The sequence below is a fragment of the Ovis aries genome, chromosome 3 (genome assembly GCF_016772045.2).
Source record: "Ovis aries strain OAR_USU_Benz2616 breed Rambouillet chromosome 3, ARS-UI_Ramb_v3.0, whole genome shotgun sequence".
In the NCBI taxonomy this organism is placed as follows: domain Eukaryota; kingdom Metazoa; phylum Chordata; class Mammalia; order Artiodactyla; family Bovidae; genus Ovis; species Ovis aries.
The window spans coordinates 119,066,209-119,087,511 of NC_056056.1; the positions used below are offsets into that span (position 1 = coordinate 119,066,209).

The 21,303-nt window shown below is 36.8% G+C and overlaps 1 protein-coding gene across 1 annotated transcript in view; it reads left to right on the forward strand.

Annotated features, from left to right (window-relative positions):
* TMTC2 (transmembrane O-mannosyltransferase targeting cadherins 2) overlaps positions 1–21,303 on the forward strand; it is a 435,678-nt gene that overhangs the window by 351,202 nt on the left and 63,173 nt on the right. Inside the window, exons 10-11 of the mRNA XM_004006230.6 lie at positions 7,816–7,930; positions 20,332–20,395. Coding sequence (XP_004006279.2) covers positions 7,816–7,930; positions 20,332–20,395 — 179 coding nt within the window. The remainder of the gene's footprint in view (positions 1–7,815; positions 7,931–20,331; positions 20,396–21,303) is intronic.

Sequence of the window (21,303 nt, forward strand, 5' to 3'; positions counted from 1 at the left end):
GTGGAGCTGTTTCAAATCCTAAAAGATGATGCTGTGAAAGTGCTGCACTCAATATGCCAGCAAATTTGGAAAACTCAGCAGTGGCCACAGGACTGGAAAAGGTCAATTTTCATTGCAATCCCAAAGGAAGGCAATGCCAAAGAATGCTCAAACTACCGCACAGTTGCACTCATCTCACACAATAGTAGTGTATAATCTCAAAATTCTCCAAGCCAGGCTTCAACAGTACATGAATCATAAACTTCCAGATGTTCAAGCTGGATTTAGAAAAGGCAGAGGAACTAGAGATCAAATTGCCAACGTACGTTGGATCATCAAAAAAGCAAGCGAGTTCCAGAAAAACATCTACTTCTGCTTTATTGACTATGCCAAAACTTTTGACTGTGTGGACCACAACAAACTGGAAAATTCTTCAAGAGATGAGAATATCAGACCACCTGACCTGCCTCTTGAGGAATCTGTATGCAGGTCAGGAAGCAACAGTTAGAACTGGACGTGGAACAACAGACTGATTCCAAATAGGGAAAAGAGTATGTCAAGGCTGTATTTTGTCACCCTGTTCTCTAACTTCTATGCAGAGTACATCATGAGAAATCCTGGGCTGGAAGAAGCACAAGCTGGAATCAAGACTGCCAGGAGAAATATCAATAACCTCATATTAAGATGACACCACCCTTATTTGGCAGAAACTGAAGAAGAACTAAGGAAAGAGCCTCTTGATGAAAGTGAAAGAGGAGAGTGAAAAAGTTGGCTTAAAACTCAACATTCAGAGTTTGGTCATCATGGTCATGATGATCTTAGGATCATGACATCTGGTCCCATCACTTCATGGCAAATAGATGGGGAAACAGTGGAAAAAGTGACAGACTATATTTTGGGGGGCTCCAAAATCACTGCAGATGGTGATTGCAGCCATGAAATTAAAAGACACTTACTACTTGGAAGAAAAGTTATGACCAACCTAGGCAACATATTAAAAAGCAGAGACATTACCTTGCCAACAAAGGTCCATCTAGTCAATGCTATAGTTTTTTCATTAGTCATGTATGGACTATAAAGAAAGCTGAGTGCCATAGAATTGGTGCTTTTGAACTGTGGTGTTGGAAAAGACTCTTGAGAGTCCCTTGGACTTCAAGGAGATCCAACCAGCTCATCCTAAAGGAGATCAGTCCTGAGTGTTCATTGGAAGGACTGATGTTGAAGCTGAAGCTCTAATACTTTGGTCACCTAATGCAAAGAACTGACTCATTGGAAAAGACCCTGATGCTGGGAAAGATTGAAAGCAGAAGGAGAAGGGGATGATGGAGGATGATATGGTTGTGTGGCATCCCTGACTCAATGGACATGAGCTTGAGTAAACTCTGGGAGTTGGTGATGGACATGGAGGCCTGGCGTGTTGCAGTCCATGGGGTCGCAGAGAATCGGACACAACTGAGCGACTGAACTGAACACCTACCTTGTGCCCTTTATGTATATTTAAATTTGATTATAAGGTGAACAGCACCAAGCAATTCACCTCCATCCAGAAATGATGCAGTTTGCTTGTGGTACCTTGCACAGCTCCCTTTTCAAATTTATATTCATTTTATAGTGAAACTATCTTCATAATCTTCCTTTTCCTCTGCTAGATGGAAATTGTTCCAAAATTAAATGATGCATTTATCTTCATATCCCCATATGTTGGGTTGGATACTTTAACCTTCAGCTTGTTATTTTCACAAATGGTTGGAATTATTTCACAGTGCAATAGAATATAATAAATTTTAGACACCTTAAATAGTTTGAACTTTCTGAAATTAAATATCTTTGAAGGTATTAATATAGTTGATGTCTGGATCACTTATATTGCAAGGGGAATTCAAAGGTCTAAAGTCAGGGCCACTGTGTTGCTCAAGTACAAGAGGCACATCATTGTGAATGGCACCCTTGTGTATTTTGCACATGTGACCATTCACTGCAGCCTTGCATAAAATCACTGTGAGGTGAGAGGCTATGAATAGGCAAGCGCCTGATGACCTGGGCTAGCTAGGTTCTAACTTGGTCTGGAAGATGAAGCAGTTAGCCACATAGAGCTATGACTAGGTTAATTCAGTCCTGCCATTGAATATGTCTTTAGTAAATCCCCACTGTGTGCCAGGAACTAAGAGAGTGAGCCACTGTAATATCTGGGGTAGAGCGTTCTAGGCGGAGAGAATGGAAAAAGACCCTGGTGAAGGGGTCTTTGTTACTCTGGTGTGTTAGATGAACAGCAGGAGCCTAATATAGATTCAGTGAACAAGAGGGAGAGTAGTAGAAAACAAAGGAGATGAGGTCAGAGAACTGACGTAAAGGTTGAGGGTAGAACTCCGTGTTAGTCATATCAGGCAGGATAGTCCAGTGTAATGACTTTCAACTTCCCTGAGGCAACTGTAGAATGACAGGATCCCTGACGTTGAGAGTAGCCTGTGGAATCAGGGGCAGAAGTGTAGAGACCCATTAGGAAGTTACTGCTGTTATCCAGGGGGAGAGGATGGTTTGAGACAGGGTAGTATCGGAGGTAAGACAGTTCTAGATATATTTTGATAACCTGATGTCCTCTCTAAGGGGAACTATTTTAACAAAAATTCTCTGTTTTTAGTTTAAGATTTTCATTTGCCTTTAACCATTTTTAAAGGCTGTGTATAAGTGATTTTTCCTCAAGAGAATTGGATTATCATAGCACTTACTACTAATTGTTTTAGTTCCTTAATTTAGTTGCATTGATCATAAGATTGAGTTTTTCATAATAATTTAGTGAGAAATGACAGTCCCAACTAATCTTGGGAGTTGATATGCAGAACATCTGGAAAGCAGTGTTTGAACCTACAGCTTAAGGCCAGCTTAAAATTTTATGGGTTTCTACCTTTCAGACAGCTTTTTAAATCCAAGAATTAATGAAAGATTGATCTTCACAGGCTTCTCATATTGATATGTTGGTAAAAATCGACAAAGTAGTTAAATTGTTCAGTGAGACAGTTGTCCAGAGAAGAAGCAGTGCACCTCTAATGCTGAAATAGTTGAATTCAAAACTCTCAACTGCTTTCCCCCTTTCCCCTGTGAGGCTACTTATGCTCTGTATCTGGGTCTCTAGAGAAATCATTCTCTTTTTCTCTTCTGCCTTTCCCCACTCAAATGTATTTTTTGTTTTATAACTCTTCATCTTTTTTTTTTCTTTCTCCCTTTGATTGGATACAAGGAAATAAGATGATTGTAATTAACTTGGGTAAGACAAATTACAAACCAAAAAAATAATGGTAAGGTATGGTAGCACAGTACACCCAGAGAACAAAATGTATTTTACTTAAATTTTTGTGGTTTCTTTATTTGAAATTCTACTCAATTATTAAATGCAAAGACTGTGTTTGTCTACTGTATGTGAAAGAGAAGTGATTTCTCAGAGATCTAGCTTGTTAGTAAGGAATAGAACTCTTAAATCTCCTCATTTTGAGTTTGAGAGAGTAAACTTGTATTAGTATTTCTTATTCATATACATATGTATTTCTAGCTGTACATGTATGTAGAACCTGGTCATTATGCCTGTGATGTGAGGGAGGGCATGTCACATGCGGTTGATTTCCAGTCTTACTGGTAGCTAATTGCATACAGGAGTCCAGGGTATGGTGCAAAACATTCATTTTCTTGTTCCCATAAGACAGCTGGCTCTTAAGCTGTGGGCCATGTACTGGCAGCATCAGTTTTCTGTAGGAACTCCTTAAAAATGCAAATAATAGGCTCTGCCCTAGACCCACTGCATCTGAAATTTTAGGAACAGGACTTAGCTTTCTGTTTTATCAAGTCCTCAAAGTGATTGTGATACGTCCTAAAACTGGAGAACCACAGAGAAAGGCAATCTTTCAGGTCTTACAGATCTACCAGTGTGGATGGACTCCTCAGAGAGCCTGCCCTCCTCAAGTTTTCTTCCTTTCCTTTCTAGCACCCTTCACTCCCTGCAGTGTCCTGACTCAATCTTGTCTCAAAATGAAAGTGAACGTGTTAGTCGTTCAGTTGTGTCAGACTCTTTGAGAGTCCATGGACTGTAGCCCACCAGGCTCCTCCGTCCATGGGATTCTCCAGGCAGGAATACTGGAGTGGGTAGCATTCCCTTCTCCAGAGGATCTTCCCAACCCAGGGTTTTGATCCTGGGTCTCCAGCACTGCAGGCAGATTCTTTACCATCTGAGCCACCAGGGAAGCCTCAATCTCAGAGCCCCAGTAGCAGATCCAACTCACCAAGCTTCAGGATCTGGCTCAGTCTTGGTGGGCTCAATGGTCAACCTTTGTATTCTTCAGTGAAGAGTACTTCTAGCTCACTTGCTGGTATTGATCTCTTCTCCTAACACTGACTCAGTGCTTTATTGTGTAAAACAGTTCACCTCCCAATAGTAATGAAGACAAGAGGGTTGAGATCGCCCCCCTGTCACATATGCTGTAAGTGGGGCAGTCATGGTGGAAAAATTCTGGTTCATCGCCCCTGTTCCAGTACAATTAACAACACCATTCTCTTTTACTCTTGTAAATGCTGCAGTTTAGACTGGTAAATTATATTACAGTGAACTTAAACAGTAAGCAATTCTAACACTACTGGAAAGTGGTCAAAGAAGGCTTCACCAAAAAGGAAATGTTTCAGGAAGGAAGTAACTAGGAAGGAAGGAGTGTTTAGGAAGGAAGTGAAACATGTCCTATTATGCTAGGTGGACAAGACAGGCAGCCTGGAGACTGGGGCAGGACAAGGCAGAGAAACCGTAGAGGCTAAAGAGCTGAGGGCCAGATAAGGATGTGAAGCAGCAGATTACACTAAGGGAAGCAGGATAATTCAGAGTATGGAGCCAGGGTATGGTGGGAGCAATAATAGAGGAAGCTAGTAGAAGAGGAGCAATTAAGGTAGTCATTTAGGAGTAAGAGCAAATTTTGTTACTCCCCAATAACAAATCAATTTAGGATCTTTGGATAATTATATAGAAGAAGCCCTACATGTCTTTATTTCTTCATTTATGTTGGTTCTGTGTATTTGAAATGGGTTTTGCTCTATTTTCCATCAATTGTGAGCTCTATTTCAAACAATTGATTACTGTATAACACAGTATAATAATAATGTATCAATATTTTCGACCTTGGTTCAGATTTTCAAATTCACTTAAAAACACCACATGATTCACATTGCCTGATGTTTTATAGCTTTATCATAGGAGAACACTAACTGGACTACTGAGATCTATGAGTTATTGTGAACAGAACGGAGGGAATTAGGCAGATACTTTACTCATATGTTGTATTATTGTTTTTCTGCATGTTAATATGATGAATGAATCCTCCTGTTAGAAAATTATCATATAGGAATTTTTTTTTTTTTGGTCACCATTTACAGTACTAAGAATTATGTGTTTCATGCAGGTTTTGGATATTGAAAGCTGCTACAAAGTCTGTGCTCTGTAGCAAAGCTTACCTAAATTGTAAGGAAATGTTTTTAAATATTTTAAAATTGCCTATTTGATTTTACACAACTAGATAGTTAACTCTTTTTTTGTTGTTGATGAACATCAGATATGTTCAACATTAGTAGAACCTGAAAGACTTGCCCTGGTCATTGCATATCAACTGTCCTTTTAGGCCATTGAGTATCATTGTCTTCGTCACCTAGACTTCTTGTCACTTTTGTCCCTCTGTTTCTGCATGGACAGTATAGATTTCATTTTTTTCCCCCAGAACTAATACATCTCCTTTTCTTTTTACCATCTGGAATAATAAAATAACCTTCATTACTCCATTAATTGTTGTATTTCCCTTCTATTAATACAGAATACATTTTCAGAATTAATAACTGTCTGGGAAAGGTAAAAGAATAATTAATAAATTCCTATATGTTTAAATATCACATAAGTAATTAGTATATTTATTAATACATTTAGCTAGGTAAGTAGGCCTTGAAGATAGGTAGCAATTAATATTATGTTCTAATTTTTAATCTGTAAGAAGCATAACTAACTGAAAAATGAGTTTAACCTGGTATCCTGTACCAAGGCATATGTGCAGAGATATTAATATTCGGTATGCTGCAGATTGTCTATTTATTGTCCTACTTTATTAAAACCTCATATACTTTAAATTGAATCTCATTTCAACAGGTCTATAGAGTTAATGTCTGCATGAATTCCTTAAGTAATACATTTTTCTATGTATCAACATAACTACTTACAACTCTGTTTTCTTAATCATTTTCTGATCCCAAAATTATGTTTGTTTTGGGAGATGAGAAAGGTGCCAAATGTTATATGAAAAACTAAGAAAGTGATATAAAACGTTTTATAGGAACAACTAAAGGACCTCCAACTCCTGTCAAAAAGTAGGATTAAAAGCCTAGGCCTGGCTTTACTCACCACTCTTTACCAGTTGAAGTTTAGAAGCCGCGCTTAAGTACAAGAAGTTGCTGTGTTTGATTATAAAACCTTAAAGTAGAAAGTTTCCCCTGTATTTTAAGAACTGCGTTTTACGTCAGAAGATAAGTTGTAATATTTACTAGATAAGCAGTAAACAAAGGATTTACCATTTTTAAAGTTTTTCCATTTCTTTGTATGCCTTAGGACGTGTGAGTCATTTTTCCAGCAATATTTCATAGTGTTGAAGTCTTGAACTGTAAGAAAACAGGAATCTCAAAACAAACGAAAATAATAAAATTAAACAACTCTATAAGCCTGTCAATTGCCTGGGTGGTTTCTGTATACCTCTGTCCTCCCTTGATTTGATTTTCATTTGATTAGCTGTATCAGATAAGGCTTACCATCATTACTTTTGCTGCTAGTAAATCCTTACCTATAGAAAGCAGCCTGTTCTCTCTATGCGTATTTACAGCCTTAAAACTGCTCCCAATTTTTTTCACCTTTCTTTACCTTTACAATATGATTTTGGGGTAGCATCATCCAACAGTTCTTGAGAGAGTGTTTTGAAGAATTGTGTGGCTCTATCTGCAATAATTTTAACCTTGCAGAGATAACCTGAAAGTAATCTCAAAAATCTGAATTTGTGAATATTCTTGCATGTTTAGTAGTCAATCTATAAGATAATCCTAAGCCAACCTTTCTTTCTATTCAGTAATTTTAGTGTTACTTAGATAAGGAAATAAATGTATCTTAATACGGGTAGCACTGTGCATACACATCAGAGACAAAGCTGCTTCAAAGCACCAATAATTAAAATCAACTCAACTTATTGTCATATATCTTTTTTTCCTACAAAGCAACTCTCACCTTAGAGTCTCAGAGATTTATAGCTAATAATTAAATTTTACACTAGTGATACAACATAATGATCATAGTGACTTACATAGGTGAAACAACTAATGTTTAAACCAGTTGATAAGTGGCTTACTGAAATATGCACCTGAGCTATAGATTTAGCACAACTAACATAGTGCCTTAATCCCCACTTTGACCATCAGAAAACTAAAATCTCTCCAGAAATTTTTTTGTTTTGTTATACTTAAAAATATATATATATATTTTTACATATTTGTAACATACCTTTAATTTTTTTCATTTTATTTCTTGCTTCAATAATCTATGGAGGATTTTTAAGAAAAAAAATGTGTTAATGTAACAGATTTGGGACACTGCAGTATTCTGCAGTTAAGGGAAAGGCATATAAAATATGCCTGAATAATCAGCATGTGGATGTGCGGCACCCATAAATCTTAGCTCTGTGTCACCTTTACCACAGTTCTTAGATTTTTCTCTATAGCAGCTTTAGTTGTTTCACAGGATTATTATTTTCTAGGTTTCTGCTCACTTGACTTCATGCTTTGCAGGTCAGTTTCTTCTGGAAGAAGCCCGCCTCATAGAAGCAGCTGAGATGGCAAAAAAAGCAGCTGAGCTGGACAGCACAGAGTTTGATGTTGTCTTCAATGCCGCCCACATGCTCAGGTTAGTTTCTGCTACTGTGCCTGAAAAGACTACACTATAGCTTTAAACCTATTAAATTAATATAATTTATTCAGTTATGCTAATTTCCCGTTTTGTAAGTACCACCTTACACTACATTCCAAAATGCATTATGCTGCTTAACCATGTTAAAATCAGTTGGGTCTATTTAATTCATTATGATTTATGTTCCCAGTATATAGGGTATATGAGAGTTTAGGATTCTCTGAAAATTGAGACTCTTCCATTAAAAAATTATTATTCATAAAATACAAAAGGAAAACTGCAAAATTGAAATGAATAATTGTCTAATTAAATGTCTCCAAGGTAGAACATTGTGTCAATTAGTCAACTGCATCTCAGTATTTGTATTTTTTTATCAATTATTTTGAATGTGGCACAGGAATGCATTATTACGCTTGATAGTAGAGAGGACTATCAAATATAAATATATTGAAGGCCTATCAAATTCTCAAATGACCCTATAATTAACACTGTTGTTATATGTTGAAGTAGTATGTTTTAGACCTATTTATGCATCTCTTTTCAGAAATATTCTTTTGAAGACTAATTACAATAATTCAAAACAATTAATAGGCATATGAACAGTTTTTTTGTGTCAATATAAAATGAAAGTGAATGCATTAAAGGAGGATGTTTTTAAGAAACTCGAATGATTTATAGTTATTCAAAAAGCATTATTTATTCTATTAGCCATATGTACACCCCTTCTCACATGCGGTTCCTTGAAATCCACTCCAAAAGTCTCCATGCAGATGCTTCCTTAGGTAACATTGCCACTATGGCTCAGAGCCTGGCTTCTGGGAAGTTTCTGATTACGTAGATCACTCTTACCTGGGAAGAAGAATAACAGAGAATTGGTCCACATTTGGATGATTTTAAAACATGCACTTTTGAGAAAAATAGAGGAACATTTAAAAATAAAAATTTTTTGAGATGATTGTAGATTTGCATGCAGTTAAGAAACAACACAGAGCAATCCCTATACAATTTATCTACTTTCCCCAATGGTGATATCTCATAGAACTACCATACAGTATCAAAACCAGTATTTTGACATTGATACTAATCTACTGGTTTCCCCAATTTTACTTATACCATTGTGTGTATCTGCATGTATTTAGTTTTGTGCACTTTCATTGCACATATCAGTTTGTGTATCCATCATTCCAGGCAAAATACAGACAATTTGCATCACCACAAGCATCCTCTCCTTTTATAATCACATACCCACCAGGAACCAATATTTAAAGCAAGTTTTTTAAAGTACTTTGAGATTTTATTTATAATTTGAGATGATTAATGTAACTATATCTTAGTGATTTACTCCTTGGCTTTTAATAAATTTTTAATAAGAAATTCAAAGTCTGAGAGGAAAAAGAATACTGTGAGGTTTCAGTTGAATACTCTCATTTCACATTAATGCTTAGCATTCCTAAAGCAGATACTTTCAAAGAGAAATCAGGATTCAATAAACTATTGGTATATTTTAAAAATATATTGTAACCAGTTTGCAAGAACCTTCAGTGGAAAGATAATTTTTTTAAAAGACAAGTTTAATATGCATGACAAGGTCAGGTGCTGTGATGGGAAGGGGACTTTTCGTTCTTCATGAATAAAACACTATGCTTTTAATCACAATAAACCATTTACAAGAATGTGCATGCACAAGTTTCTAGATGCTAATTCATCTTAATCATAATAGATACTTTTATCAACAAGGCATTTTGTTACATATTAAATCTGAAATTCAAGGTCTACCAATGTTCGTTATAAGAACAATTACAAAAAAGGTCCTTGTTAAATATATCACTTGTAATTTTTCCTTAGTTACTGTAGTGCTAGAAACCAGTGGAAAGTTTTGTCATACGTTGGCAGCGTGAAAATTCTTAGGGCTTATTTTTCAAAACCTTCCCTCTAGCTTTCTGCAATATGCATTGCTTATCAAGTTGCATTCAGTCAGTGCCTTCCTATTGTGATTGAGTATGACCACCACAGCCTGCCCATATGCTGTTCAACTTGGTGGCAGCTCCTGTGAATGTGTTTGCTTATTTTTTCAGCTCTGTCAAATTCAAGTATTTCTTGAATGCTTACTGTACAAGCTGAACACCGGCCTCTTCCCAACTTTTTAATCAAGAACATTTAGGGGTTTTTGGAAAAATAATAAGAAAGGCTATTGGTTTTCCCTTGAATGCAGTCTTATCAAAATGGTTAGCTGTCAAGATTTTGCTTATTCAGTGTTGCATCTAATATTTCCCTTGGTGATGCCACATTTTGGTAAACTGAGTTTGATGTTAATTTTTCCTCAAGAACACTGTTCTTTCATAAGATATTTAGGAGACAGAATTGGCAAGGTTTGGTGATGAGTTCGATGTGAGGGAAAGGGCAGAAATCTCCCTGGCTGTGTCTTGAATTAATGGTTGACCTAAGATCCAAAATCAGCAATTTAAGAAATGTTAGAGTTCAAGACATGATTTGAAGCATCCTCATTTAACTTCCCTTTCCTAGGCTAACTCCCAGTAAGTTGACCCAAGGAATCTATTAATAGACAAAAAGCTGCTCATCACAAAAGCCAAAAAGGAAAAGAGGAAGAAAAAAAAAAATTATTCCCCCAGAAGAAACTAGATTCGAAGAGCCCATTAAGGGGAAAATCTTTATCTTATTCAGACCTTCAAGAGGCTAGAAATTTGCAAAATGTCTAACAGACTCATTTTAATTCTCAATAATAGATGAAGATCTTTTTCTATGGAATTAGAACATTTCTAATTAACCCACTCCAGTATTCTTGCCTGGAGAATCCCATGGACAGAGGAGCCTGGCAGGCTATAGTCCATGGGGTTGCAAGAGTTGGACATAGGTTAGTAACTCAACCACCACCTCCAGTTTCTATTGTCAAGATGATTCACAAGAGCGCTATGTGGTGCGGAAGTATTAATGCTGCTCACCAAATATATTTGGCCTTCTGACTTCAAGAAACATAATGGGACTGCACTCTGCTGACTTCTCCCAGTTGAAGGCCTCCCTGGGTCTTTCTGGGTCACTCAGTGTGTGAATGTGATGTGTGTTACTTTGAAGCCAATGTAGGAGTCAGTGGAAATACATCCTGAAATAATCAATGGGAGACAAACCTCCCTTCTCACCTGCATTCGATAGGTTGAATGAGTGCAAAATAAATTTTGTCCCTTCACTGAGATTTAAGATGTGTCTATTATTGAAGTGTAATCTAACCCGTCCGAAATGAATGTATCTGTGAAAATAAGATAGGACGTTGAAAAGAGGGGTCATATAACATCAGAAAAATTTACTCAGCGATTAATAGGCTCTCTGAATTTATAACTACAGTGGAGGCAATGTAAAATTCATAGATAATTTAAATAGAAAGTATATTTTCCCAGAACTTAATGAAAAATGCTGAAGATATGAAAATGATGACTGAAAGGATAAAAGATTGGAGGATAGAATGAGAATGATGTATATACAGTAGTTATATACATATATATATATTTGTGTAATTACATATAGCATACAACTGTGTACATATAGTTATATATACATGTATATAGGTAGTGTTTATATACTACCTATGTACATGTAATATGGATACATGTACATGTACACGTGTAACATGTGATACATTTGTCTGTATATATAAATATGCGTATATAATTATATGCTATTATATGAGGCACAAACATGAAAAAGTGAAGTGCTAGTCTCTCAGTTGTGTCCAACTCTTTGCAGCTCCATAGATTGTAGCCCCCCAGGGTCCTCGGTTCACAGAATTCTCCAGTCAAAAATACCAGAGTGGATAACCATTCCTTTCTCCAGGGGATATTTCCACCCCAGGCACTGAACCTGGGGCTTCTGCATTGCAGGCAGATATTTTATCATCTGAGGGACCAAAGAAGCCCATAGATGTCATATATACACATATAATTGTATTTGTTATATAGATGTTAATGTAAATAGAAAATTTTTGAAGGAGAACCTAGAGCAGATAAACAATTATCAACAGATAGAGAATATTTCCAAGATAGGATGAAGGTCTTTAATCATCATATTAAAAGTCAAATTAATGAAAAGAGATCTACTCCTAAACTTATCTTCTTTTTTGAGTCACTGTTTTTAGTTGCTCACTAAAGAATCCACTCTTGCCAGTTTAAATAGAAACAGGATTTATTGTAGAGAATACTGTAGTCCACAGGCTCTTCTGACAGGATTGAGAGTACTCTGCATAACCAGAAATAATTTCTACCACCTAACTTTCCTTGCAGCACAGCAGATTTTAGAATCCAGAGCTCTGTCACCATCACCCACAAGGAACCTGGAAGAGCAAGCACCACATTCATGAGATGATTCTTCTGGGTGCAGCTGCCCTCCCCCAACCCCCCCACCCCCAGCCCATTATGCTTACTACTGGGTTTGACTCTCATGAGGTTGCATCTGATTGATGGAACTTGAGTTTTGTGCTGATAATTTGCCTGGAAGAAAGCTGGAAGATGAGGGAATTTCTGGCTTTTGCCTTGTTTGGGAAGACAGGATCCACATTTTGGCTAATTACTAAATATGTTTCCAGGAAGAGTGGTCACAGATGTTGAAGGCCTCACATATTAGAACATTGACTACATGTGTTGACATTTTTAGTACTTCAAATAAAATGGAAAAGGAAAAAGTACTGGATGTTTCCAGATGAGAGCATTAAAAAAAAAAAAAAAAAGCAGATTGATTATCATCAAAGGAAAATATCAAAGGAATTTAAAATACTAAAACTCAGTAGAGCTATGTCTATAGAGTTGTGAAAGGAAAGTATTGAATTAATTATTCTGTTAGAAGCATTTTGTATGAATGGATTTATTCAGTGTTCTTCCAGAACTAGAAGATTGAAAGCACACAAGGATATTTGACACCTGAGAGGAAGTACTGAGATGCTGAAAACAAATTTAACTTATTCCCAGCATCCATGGGCTGTGATGAAAAGGTTTTTTTCTTTTTTTTTTTTTTTAATCCACTTATAGGGTAATGAAGGAACAAAAGTAGCATTTATTTAAATACCTCCTGTCTCCCTGACTCTATTTTACAGTTTATGTGTCACTTTCTTAATTATAATTGCGCATGTATGAAGAAGAGATTTATATTCCCATTTTACAGATGAAGATGCTGAAGCTCAATGTTAGTTGTTATTTCTCACGGTTGGTAAAGCTGGGATTTATGCTTAGCAGATTCTGGCCAGGTTTAATACTATTTTCACTATCCCTTTGGCTCCCTTACATCTTTATAACTGAGCAATTACCTAGAAGCTGTGACTCTTGAATTTACTGATGGAAAAGGATTTACAGGGAGTAACAGATTTTCAAATATATAAATCCTAAATAGTAAGATCCTTCCAATATTATTAAATTACCCTTTATGATACATTTTATAAAATAGATTTGTAGTCACAGGAGAGTGAACTCCAAGTTTGTACTTAGAGATGTTAAGTTTTTAGACTTATTTTAGGATAGTGTCATACTGCTGAGATAAGTGCAGTTTCCTTTTTTCCAGGTCTAAGGGTCCAAGTTGTCACTGCTTCCTAAGGTAGTAAGAAAAGCAGAACTACACTGTACCAACGGGTTCCCAATGGTTCCCTAATTTTTAGAGAGCAAGGTGAATATTTGAGAAAAAAATTGTTTTGGTTTTCATTCTCAAATCATTTTATTGGAAGTGACATAAAATTGAAGTTCTTAAGGGATAAAGGAACAAAGTCAGATTATTTTGTCAGAGCAGATTATGAATAAATACGCACACATACATGCACACATATGTTGGATGTTGGAAATATCTCCAAGGCCCTCTGGGTCATATGCTTTCTTCTTTAATACCTTAGCAAATTATCAAAGACCACTTGAAAAGTTACTGGGTTTTCCATTTATAAATTGTACTTTTCTGACCAATTTTGGTCAAGAGGGGCTTGTTTCAACTAAGTTGTAATGGGTTGTAAGGCCTTTAAAGTAAAGGGGCATGGCAGGGACTGCCCTGCTGGTCCAGTGGTTAAGACTTCATGCCTCCATCACAGAGTTCACAGGTTCAACCCATGATCAGGGAACTGAGATCACACATGCCTCACAGCCAAAAAGTGAAAAATAAATAAGTAAATAGGGCCAAGGGGAAAAAAAAAAACAAAACAACTGTTAAAAGAGGCATGGCAGATGAGGTTGAAGGAAGGTAGGCATCTTCCTGCTCCTTGCCTTTCAGACATTAAAGTATGTGTAAATCATGAATCACCAGAGATCGCATGTTCTAGTTAGGATGTGTAGGTGGCACCTGAGGTTTTACCCTTCCAGAAAGAAAGTCCCAAGAGATGCTTATGATGTTGGTTCTTGGACCTCTCCTATAAGGAAGTTCTAGCTTACCTGTCCTTTTGTCATCCCTCTCAACCCAGTCTTTTCACCCAAGCATTACACCTTAAATATAAGTATCTATGGAAATGTTATAGTGGACATTATCAATACACATTTCCTCATTTCCTCTCTTTTTATGATGTAATCTTTACAGATACAGGCTTAACATGTCCTTAGCAGCCGTGAAAGATTTGAGCCCATTAAAGAATGGGCTGACACTCTTATGGGACATCAAGAAATGTCTAACTTTAAGGAATTATTTTGTAAAACTAAAACATCAACAAAGTCTTTTCTTCTGTTACTGCTACATTTCCACTTTGCCTCTCTCTCCTTGACATTTAGCATTGAGATGGATGCCTACAGACCATGAGGCCGCTTTTGGTTTCTTGACTGAGAGTTTTCATTTGAGAATCCTTGATGGTCATTAACAGTTAATTCCAGGAGTTTCATTGCGAGGATTTTTTTCTGCTCCATTATTTTTACATATATGTGACTCTGATTTTGCTATTTTAAGATTTTCCATACATTTTTATATCCTTGTTTTATTTCAGTTCTACATCTATTCCTACCATACAGTGATCAATGAGAATTAAAATGTGGCTCTGCTTTGAGTAACCTAAAGCTAAATGTAAGTTTAGCAAGTTGGCACAAACCCAGGAAACCTCAGCTTCTGTTTCACTCTACTTTCATGATACAGGGAGCAAACAGCTCTCTAGTTTAAAAGAAAAAATGCTCATAATTTATTCTTGAACATGATCACCAAGACTTTAATAAAATATTGTCTTTTATATGAGTCAAAGAGTGATTATTATCCACATTAAATAATTTCAATTCAAAATTGGCCATTCACAAGCATTAATAATTGTAGTTAAAGGAGTCTTCTAAATGCTACTTGAGTTTTTATTTTCTGTATTCTCAAAGAAGTCATTTTACATTTACTAACTTTCACAGAATACATAAAAATGTAGGTAATTGTAAATAATTCCTTAATTAGATTCTCCTCAAACATTTTACAGTATATGTTAAGTTGTTGTTTCATAATGTAATCGATCCCCAGATTTCTTTTATACATATCTTGTCAGAATATTGAGTCCTAAACCTGTGTTCTAAAAGACACTTTTATGTCATAAAATAATATGAGAGAAAAGAATTAGTCATATGAAATTTATTTATTTATTTTTAACGTATAAGCTTCATAGTCCCTTGTGCAAAAATACAATTCCATAGTAATCAAATGATGACATTTGTTTGTGACTTTTGTTACTGTTTCAACTCCAAGTCTTTTCACTGATGGCAGAAAAACTGAATCTAAAGACCAAAAATACAATTAGCCCAATCCAGTGATTTCTTCAAAAGTAAAGGTTTACTTCATAGTCAAGTTTTCAAATACCATCTGGCTTTTTCTACCTACTATCTTTTCTGGCCCCAAGAGACCACAGGTCAGAGAAAGAGGGCCTTACGTATATGATGGGCAGGAGTTAATAATAAGAAAGGAGCCTCTGTATGAGTTGATGTCTATTGTTGGCATAGTGATTAACTCTTTATTCTCTAGATAAGGGGCATAATGTGCTTTCTTGGTGGCTCGATGGTAAAGAATCCACCTGCCAATGCAGGAGACTCAGGAGACAGGGGTTCAGTCCCTGGGTGGGGAATATCCCTTGGAGGAGGAAATGACAACTCACTCTAGTATTCTTGCCTGAAAAATTCCATGGACAGAAGAATTTGGTGGGCTGCTGTCCATGGGGTCACAAAGAGTTGGACAAATCTGAGCACCCACGCACAGGGGACATAATGCTGACTCAAGGTGACATGTTAGATGAGGACAGTCACCCATCTGGACTTGGTGTACTTTCTGGGTAAGAGGAATTTTTCTTCCTCACTATCTCCTTCCTGACTTGCAAAATGTACTGTGGCCAGAATACAAGGTTGTCTGCATACGGCCTGGGAGATCTCTTGGCAGAGCTAACTGCTTTCCCTGTTACACATTCTGAGTCTTCTACTTGGACATAGTGGGAAACTTAGGGTTCCGTTTTCTGTCTAATTGTGATCTCACACACCCCGGCCGCCAAAAGTAGGAGATCGTGGGGTTAAGAAAGTGAGTATCCAAACACTGTTCTTGCTTTTTCTCATTCCCTAGTTCCTTGCCTCCCCCATTTTTGGGAGAGGGTGAGGTTCATAGTGCAAAACATCGTATCATGCATTTCACCCTTCTCAAACTGTCCTTTGCTCAGCTGGGCCTGGTAATTTGAGAGCTCGGGTCACGCAGGAAGTAGAACCTGTCATTGCAAATGTTCTCCATATTTTCACTGTTTCGAATCTCATTTCTCACATTTAAGTCATTGGTTTTAAATCATAATAATCAAATAACATGTTTTATTCCTTTCTTAGTATTTGATGTGGGAACTAGTGAGGTCATCGGCCACAGAACAATGCATCACATGTCCTTCTGATACATCTGATGCTTACAGAGATATCTGCCAGATCTTGTGGTTCAGATATTTTGCTTTAGAGTCCTTGATTTCGAGCTCAACCATTTACCAGCTGTGTTAACTTGGGGGATGACAACTTCTCTAAACCTAATTTTAATCGTCTTTGAAATGTGGTTAATAATAGCAGTCAGTTCATGGTACTGATGTAACTGGCAAATGCAATAATCAATTCATGGAATTTTATAAATGATAGAGAATTTAGTGTCCCAGAAAAGAAAGAGTGAACAAAGAAAAAATATGGGTATACAGGAAAAATATATTTTGTCAGCTTCTTTACATAGTTTGATCCCAGTAATCCTGGGAACCTGAGTCCTGTAATCAGTCTTTAACAACAGTGCTTAAGTTTCTAGACAGTATTTACTAGGATCCCCTAAGCTATTAGCAGAATATTGCTAATTTCCTCAATTTTCAAATGTTGATTAATGATTCAGTCATTTTAGCAATTAAGATTTATTAAGTACTCCCCAGATGCTTCTTGCAGAGGGGAGTATGCAGTATAGCTTACACCATAAAGTAGACATTGGACAGCTCCTCATGAGTTTTCTTTGTAGAGAGTATAACAAGCATATACATGAAGATTGAGTGGGTAGAGATGATACAGCTGTTTTTCCCACAGTTTTACATGTGTTGCTATAAGTGCCTGATAACTAGTCAGTAAAAGCCATTTAATATTAGAAGCAAAGTCCAAGAGTCAAAATTAATTTTCACAATTATATAGCAAATATAATAATCTCTACTATTTATATTTTTTATTAAATGGAATATCATTACTTCTACTTCTGGCTTAATAGACTAAGTCATCTAAACTAGATTTTTCCTTTGCGAATTCAAAAGACTGAAGACAGGGAAGGCTTGATAGACTGATAACCCTTTTAGGGGGAGAAATCTTTTTTAAGTTGCATTGATTATTATTTTAAAGGCATTTTACCCAGAGAATTCCTTAGTTCCACTTTTGATCCTTATCTACCTCATGACTTTGAATGTCCATAAGATGAATATTAATGATAGCCATACTTTCTATATTTGACATACACTGGTTTATCTTGCTTCAAAGTGACCTACTTTCTTTGTAGTATTAAGTTACTCTAATTTCCTACTTCCATGCCATTTATTTTGCTCTGGAGAAAACCTTTCCAGGGCATGACCTAATGAATTGTGGTTCAAATTTCCAAATGAATCTGAACCAAAGTGATCTTATAATTTGGTAGAGGGTACCTTCATTAAATACCCTAGCGAGAGAATTTTTACAGTTTCATACCAGACTGAAGCACTGTTCGTGACATATTGAAATTGAACTTCAACGTTTATGAGAATATAAATTGCAGCAGCACGTTGTAACATGTCGTGAGTCCAGTAGAGTCTTAAGTCAAGGGTTTTTACTTTCTCATAACCCCATTAAAAATAGCAATGTTTCTAATTATTTTTCCTTTAAAAATTAGAAAAATATGTCCTGCTCTCTGGAGAAATGTTGTCCTCACTTATTCCCATAATTTTTATGGTTGCATGGTATATGTCTTTATAGTTTTTATGTGGCCTGACCAAAGTGCAAATTCAATTTTATAGGTATGCCCAGTATGCCTTCTCTTTTGAGGAGAGTGGTAGCTTTCTAGTTGAAAAGGTTAATTTTTGTTTCTTTTCTTTATTCCTGGCCTCTTTGCAATCTTCTTATCTCAAAAGCTTCTTCATGTCACAGTTTCAACAGAACACCATTTAATTGCAGGACTCAAGGCATTAACTACTATTGTTCATGTTATAACTGCTGTACATGTATCTAAAGCTAAATTTGTCTTTTTTCTATAGCTTTTCTTTTCTACCCCATAAATATGCTCACCAGACTGCAGTGCAACCTGCAAGGGCTTCTAACTCTTATTATCTTCTATTCTGGAAGGTTTTCTGAAAGCAGCATGGCATGATCATAAAACATATTGTTTTCTGTTTGTTTTTAATATTTTATATATTTATTTGACTGCACCATGTGGGATGTGATCTCTTAGGTCCCTGTACCAGGGATTGAACCCATGTGCCCTGCTTCGAAGTGCAGAGTCTTAAACACTGGACTGCCAGGGAAATCCCAAACATACCACGTTTTGATGGCTTATTGACTGGACTTCCTGGAAACTCAAGACATTTGATTTCTTCTGTTAACCATTTGGCTGAAGCAATGAGTTTGCTGTGAATTGCTAGGATAGACAATGCACAACTTACCTATAAAGTTTAATGTACATCTTATTTGTGTCAGTCAACTGTGACAGTCATGGTATTTTGTGGTAATTAAGAAAAACTGACTGTTGCTATTTGAAGGCTGTGGAAACTGCAGAATTCAAGACAGGCTGGAAGCCTGAATCAGCAGGAAATAAGGTAGCCCCAGGCTCTTCCTGGAAAGAAGCGGGACATCCAATAACAAATCTTTACAGAAAGAGTCTGAAAGGACATGGCCCTGTTGCCTCCACCATTGTAAGCAATTCTAACTGTTTCTTCATCTTACAGCCATTTGCTCAGGAATCGAGGTCCTAAGCAAGAATGTCCCTTTAGCTGAGGCTGCATCACGTGCCTACCCTTGTGGCCAGAGAGCAAAGAGAGGGAGAGGCTGACTTTTTTTTTTGTGGTAGACTACAGATATTGAAAGTTTCTTCTCCTGAATTGAAAAGAAAGTAACTTTATAGATAGATACAGATTAAAAAAAAACTGCAAGCATTTATAATTTTCATAAAACAAAAACAGCTAGATAGTAATCTTGACAATTTATTTTTAAAAGTAAGAGTTTTTCTGGGACATCATATTGAAGCAGGAGAATCTCAACCCTGTAACATATTATCTTGTTTGTCTTGGAAAAGATAAAAGACATTTCTAATTTCTAATGTGTAGATTTACGGTAATATCTGCTGAATAGGATTAGGCTGAGATACTGAGATATTATTTACAATGCCTAAAAGATCATGACAAAGTACATTATTTGTTGTCTCTGAGTCATATCTGGCTCTTTCTGTGACCGCATGGACTGTAGCCCTTCAGGATCCTCTGTCCTTGGGATTTCCCAGGAAAGAATACTGGAGTGGGTTTCCACTTCCTTCTTGAAGGAACTTCCCAATCCAGAGATTGAACTCGCATCTCCTGAATGGCAGGCAGATTCTTCTACTGCTGAGCTACCCTGGAAGCTCCAGATGTACATTGCATGCATTCAATTTTTAATTATCTTTTTCTGCTTAGTCAGCTTATTATTTGATTGATATGGCTTGTGGCTCAGCTGGTAAAGAATCTGCTTGCAATGTAGGAGACCTAGGTTTGATCCCTGGGTTGGGAAAATCCCCTGGAGAAAGGAAAGGCTACCGACACCAGTATTCTGGCCCGGACTGTAAAGTCCATGGGGTCACAAAAAGTCGGACACGACTGAGTGACTTGCGCTTTCACTTTGTGATTTTTTTTTTTAAGTTAATATTATTTGGGGTTATAATGAGTCTGTTCATCAGTCTGAAATTTTGAAATAACTAATATAGTTTGATGTTATTCTCTTTAACAGACAAGCTAGCCTCAATGAAGCAGCTGAGAAGTATTATGATCTGGCAGCCAGACTGCGGCCTAATGTAAGTACCTTCCTAATGAGAAGCATTACTCAAAGAGACAGACTCACAATATGTGAGAGTTATAGACATAGAAGCCTTGTGATACTGGGGTATTTTCTTTCTGATCTCTTATTTTGAATACGTGCTAAATGGCTGATTTAACCATAAAATCTGCTAGTCTCAAGTTTCTTTCTATTTCCAGAGGTACACATTTCACTGTTTACTAGCCTATGTAAAGCACTGTATATTTTTATCATTTGAATACAGGTTTTAGCACTATTAAATATTCTGCGTTTAGATGACTATTAACATAAGTTCTTTGAAAGTATTTTTGCTGTGATGTTACCTACCTCTGGATTTCCTAACCTCTCACTGATTCTTGCATGTGGTCAAACCTCAAGCTGTGTTCAGTTCAGTTCAGTCGCTCAGTCTCAGTCGTGTCCGACTCTTTGCGACCCCATGGTCTGCAGCACACCAGGCCTCCCTGTCCATCATCAGCTCCCAGAGCTACTCAAATTCATGTCCATTGAGTTGGTGATGCCATTCAACCATCTCATCCTCTGTCGTCTCCTTCTCCTCCCGCCTTCAGTCTCCTAGCATCAGGGTCTTTTCCAATCAGTCAGCTCTTTGTGTAAGGTGGCCAAAGTACTGGAGTTTCAGCTTCAACATCAGTCCTTCCAATGAACACCCAGGACTGATTTCCTTTAGGATGGACTGGCTGGATCTCCTTGCAGTCCAAGGGACTCTCAAGAGTCTTCTCCAACACCACAGTTCAAAAGCATCAATTCTTCAGTGCTCAGCTTTCTTTATAATCCAACTCTCAGTTCCATACATGACTACTGGAAAAACCACAGCTTTGATTAGACAGACCTTTGTTGGCAAAGTGATGTCTTTGCTTTTTAATATGCTGTCTAGGTTGGTCATAGCTT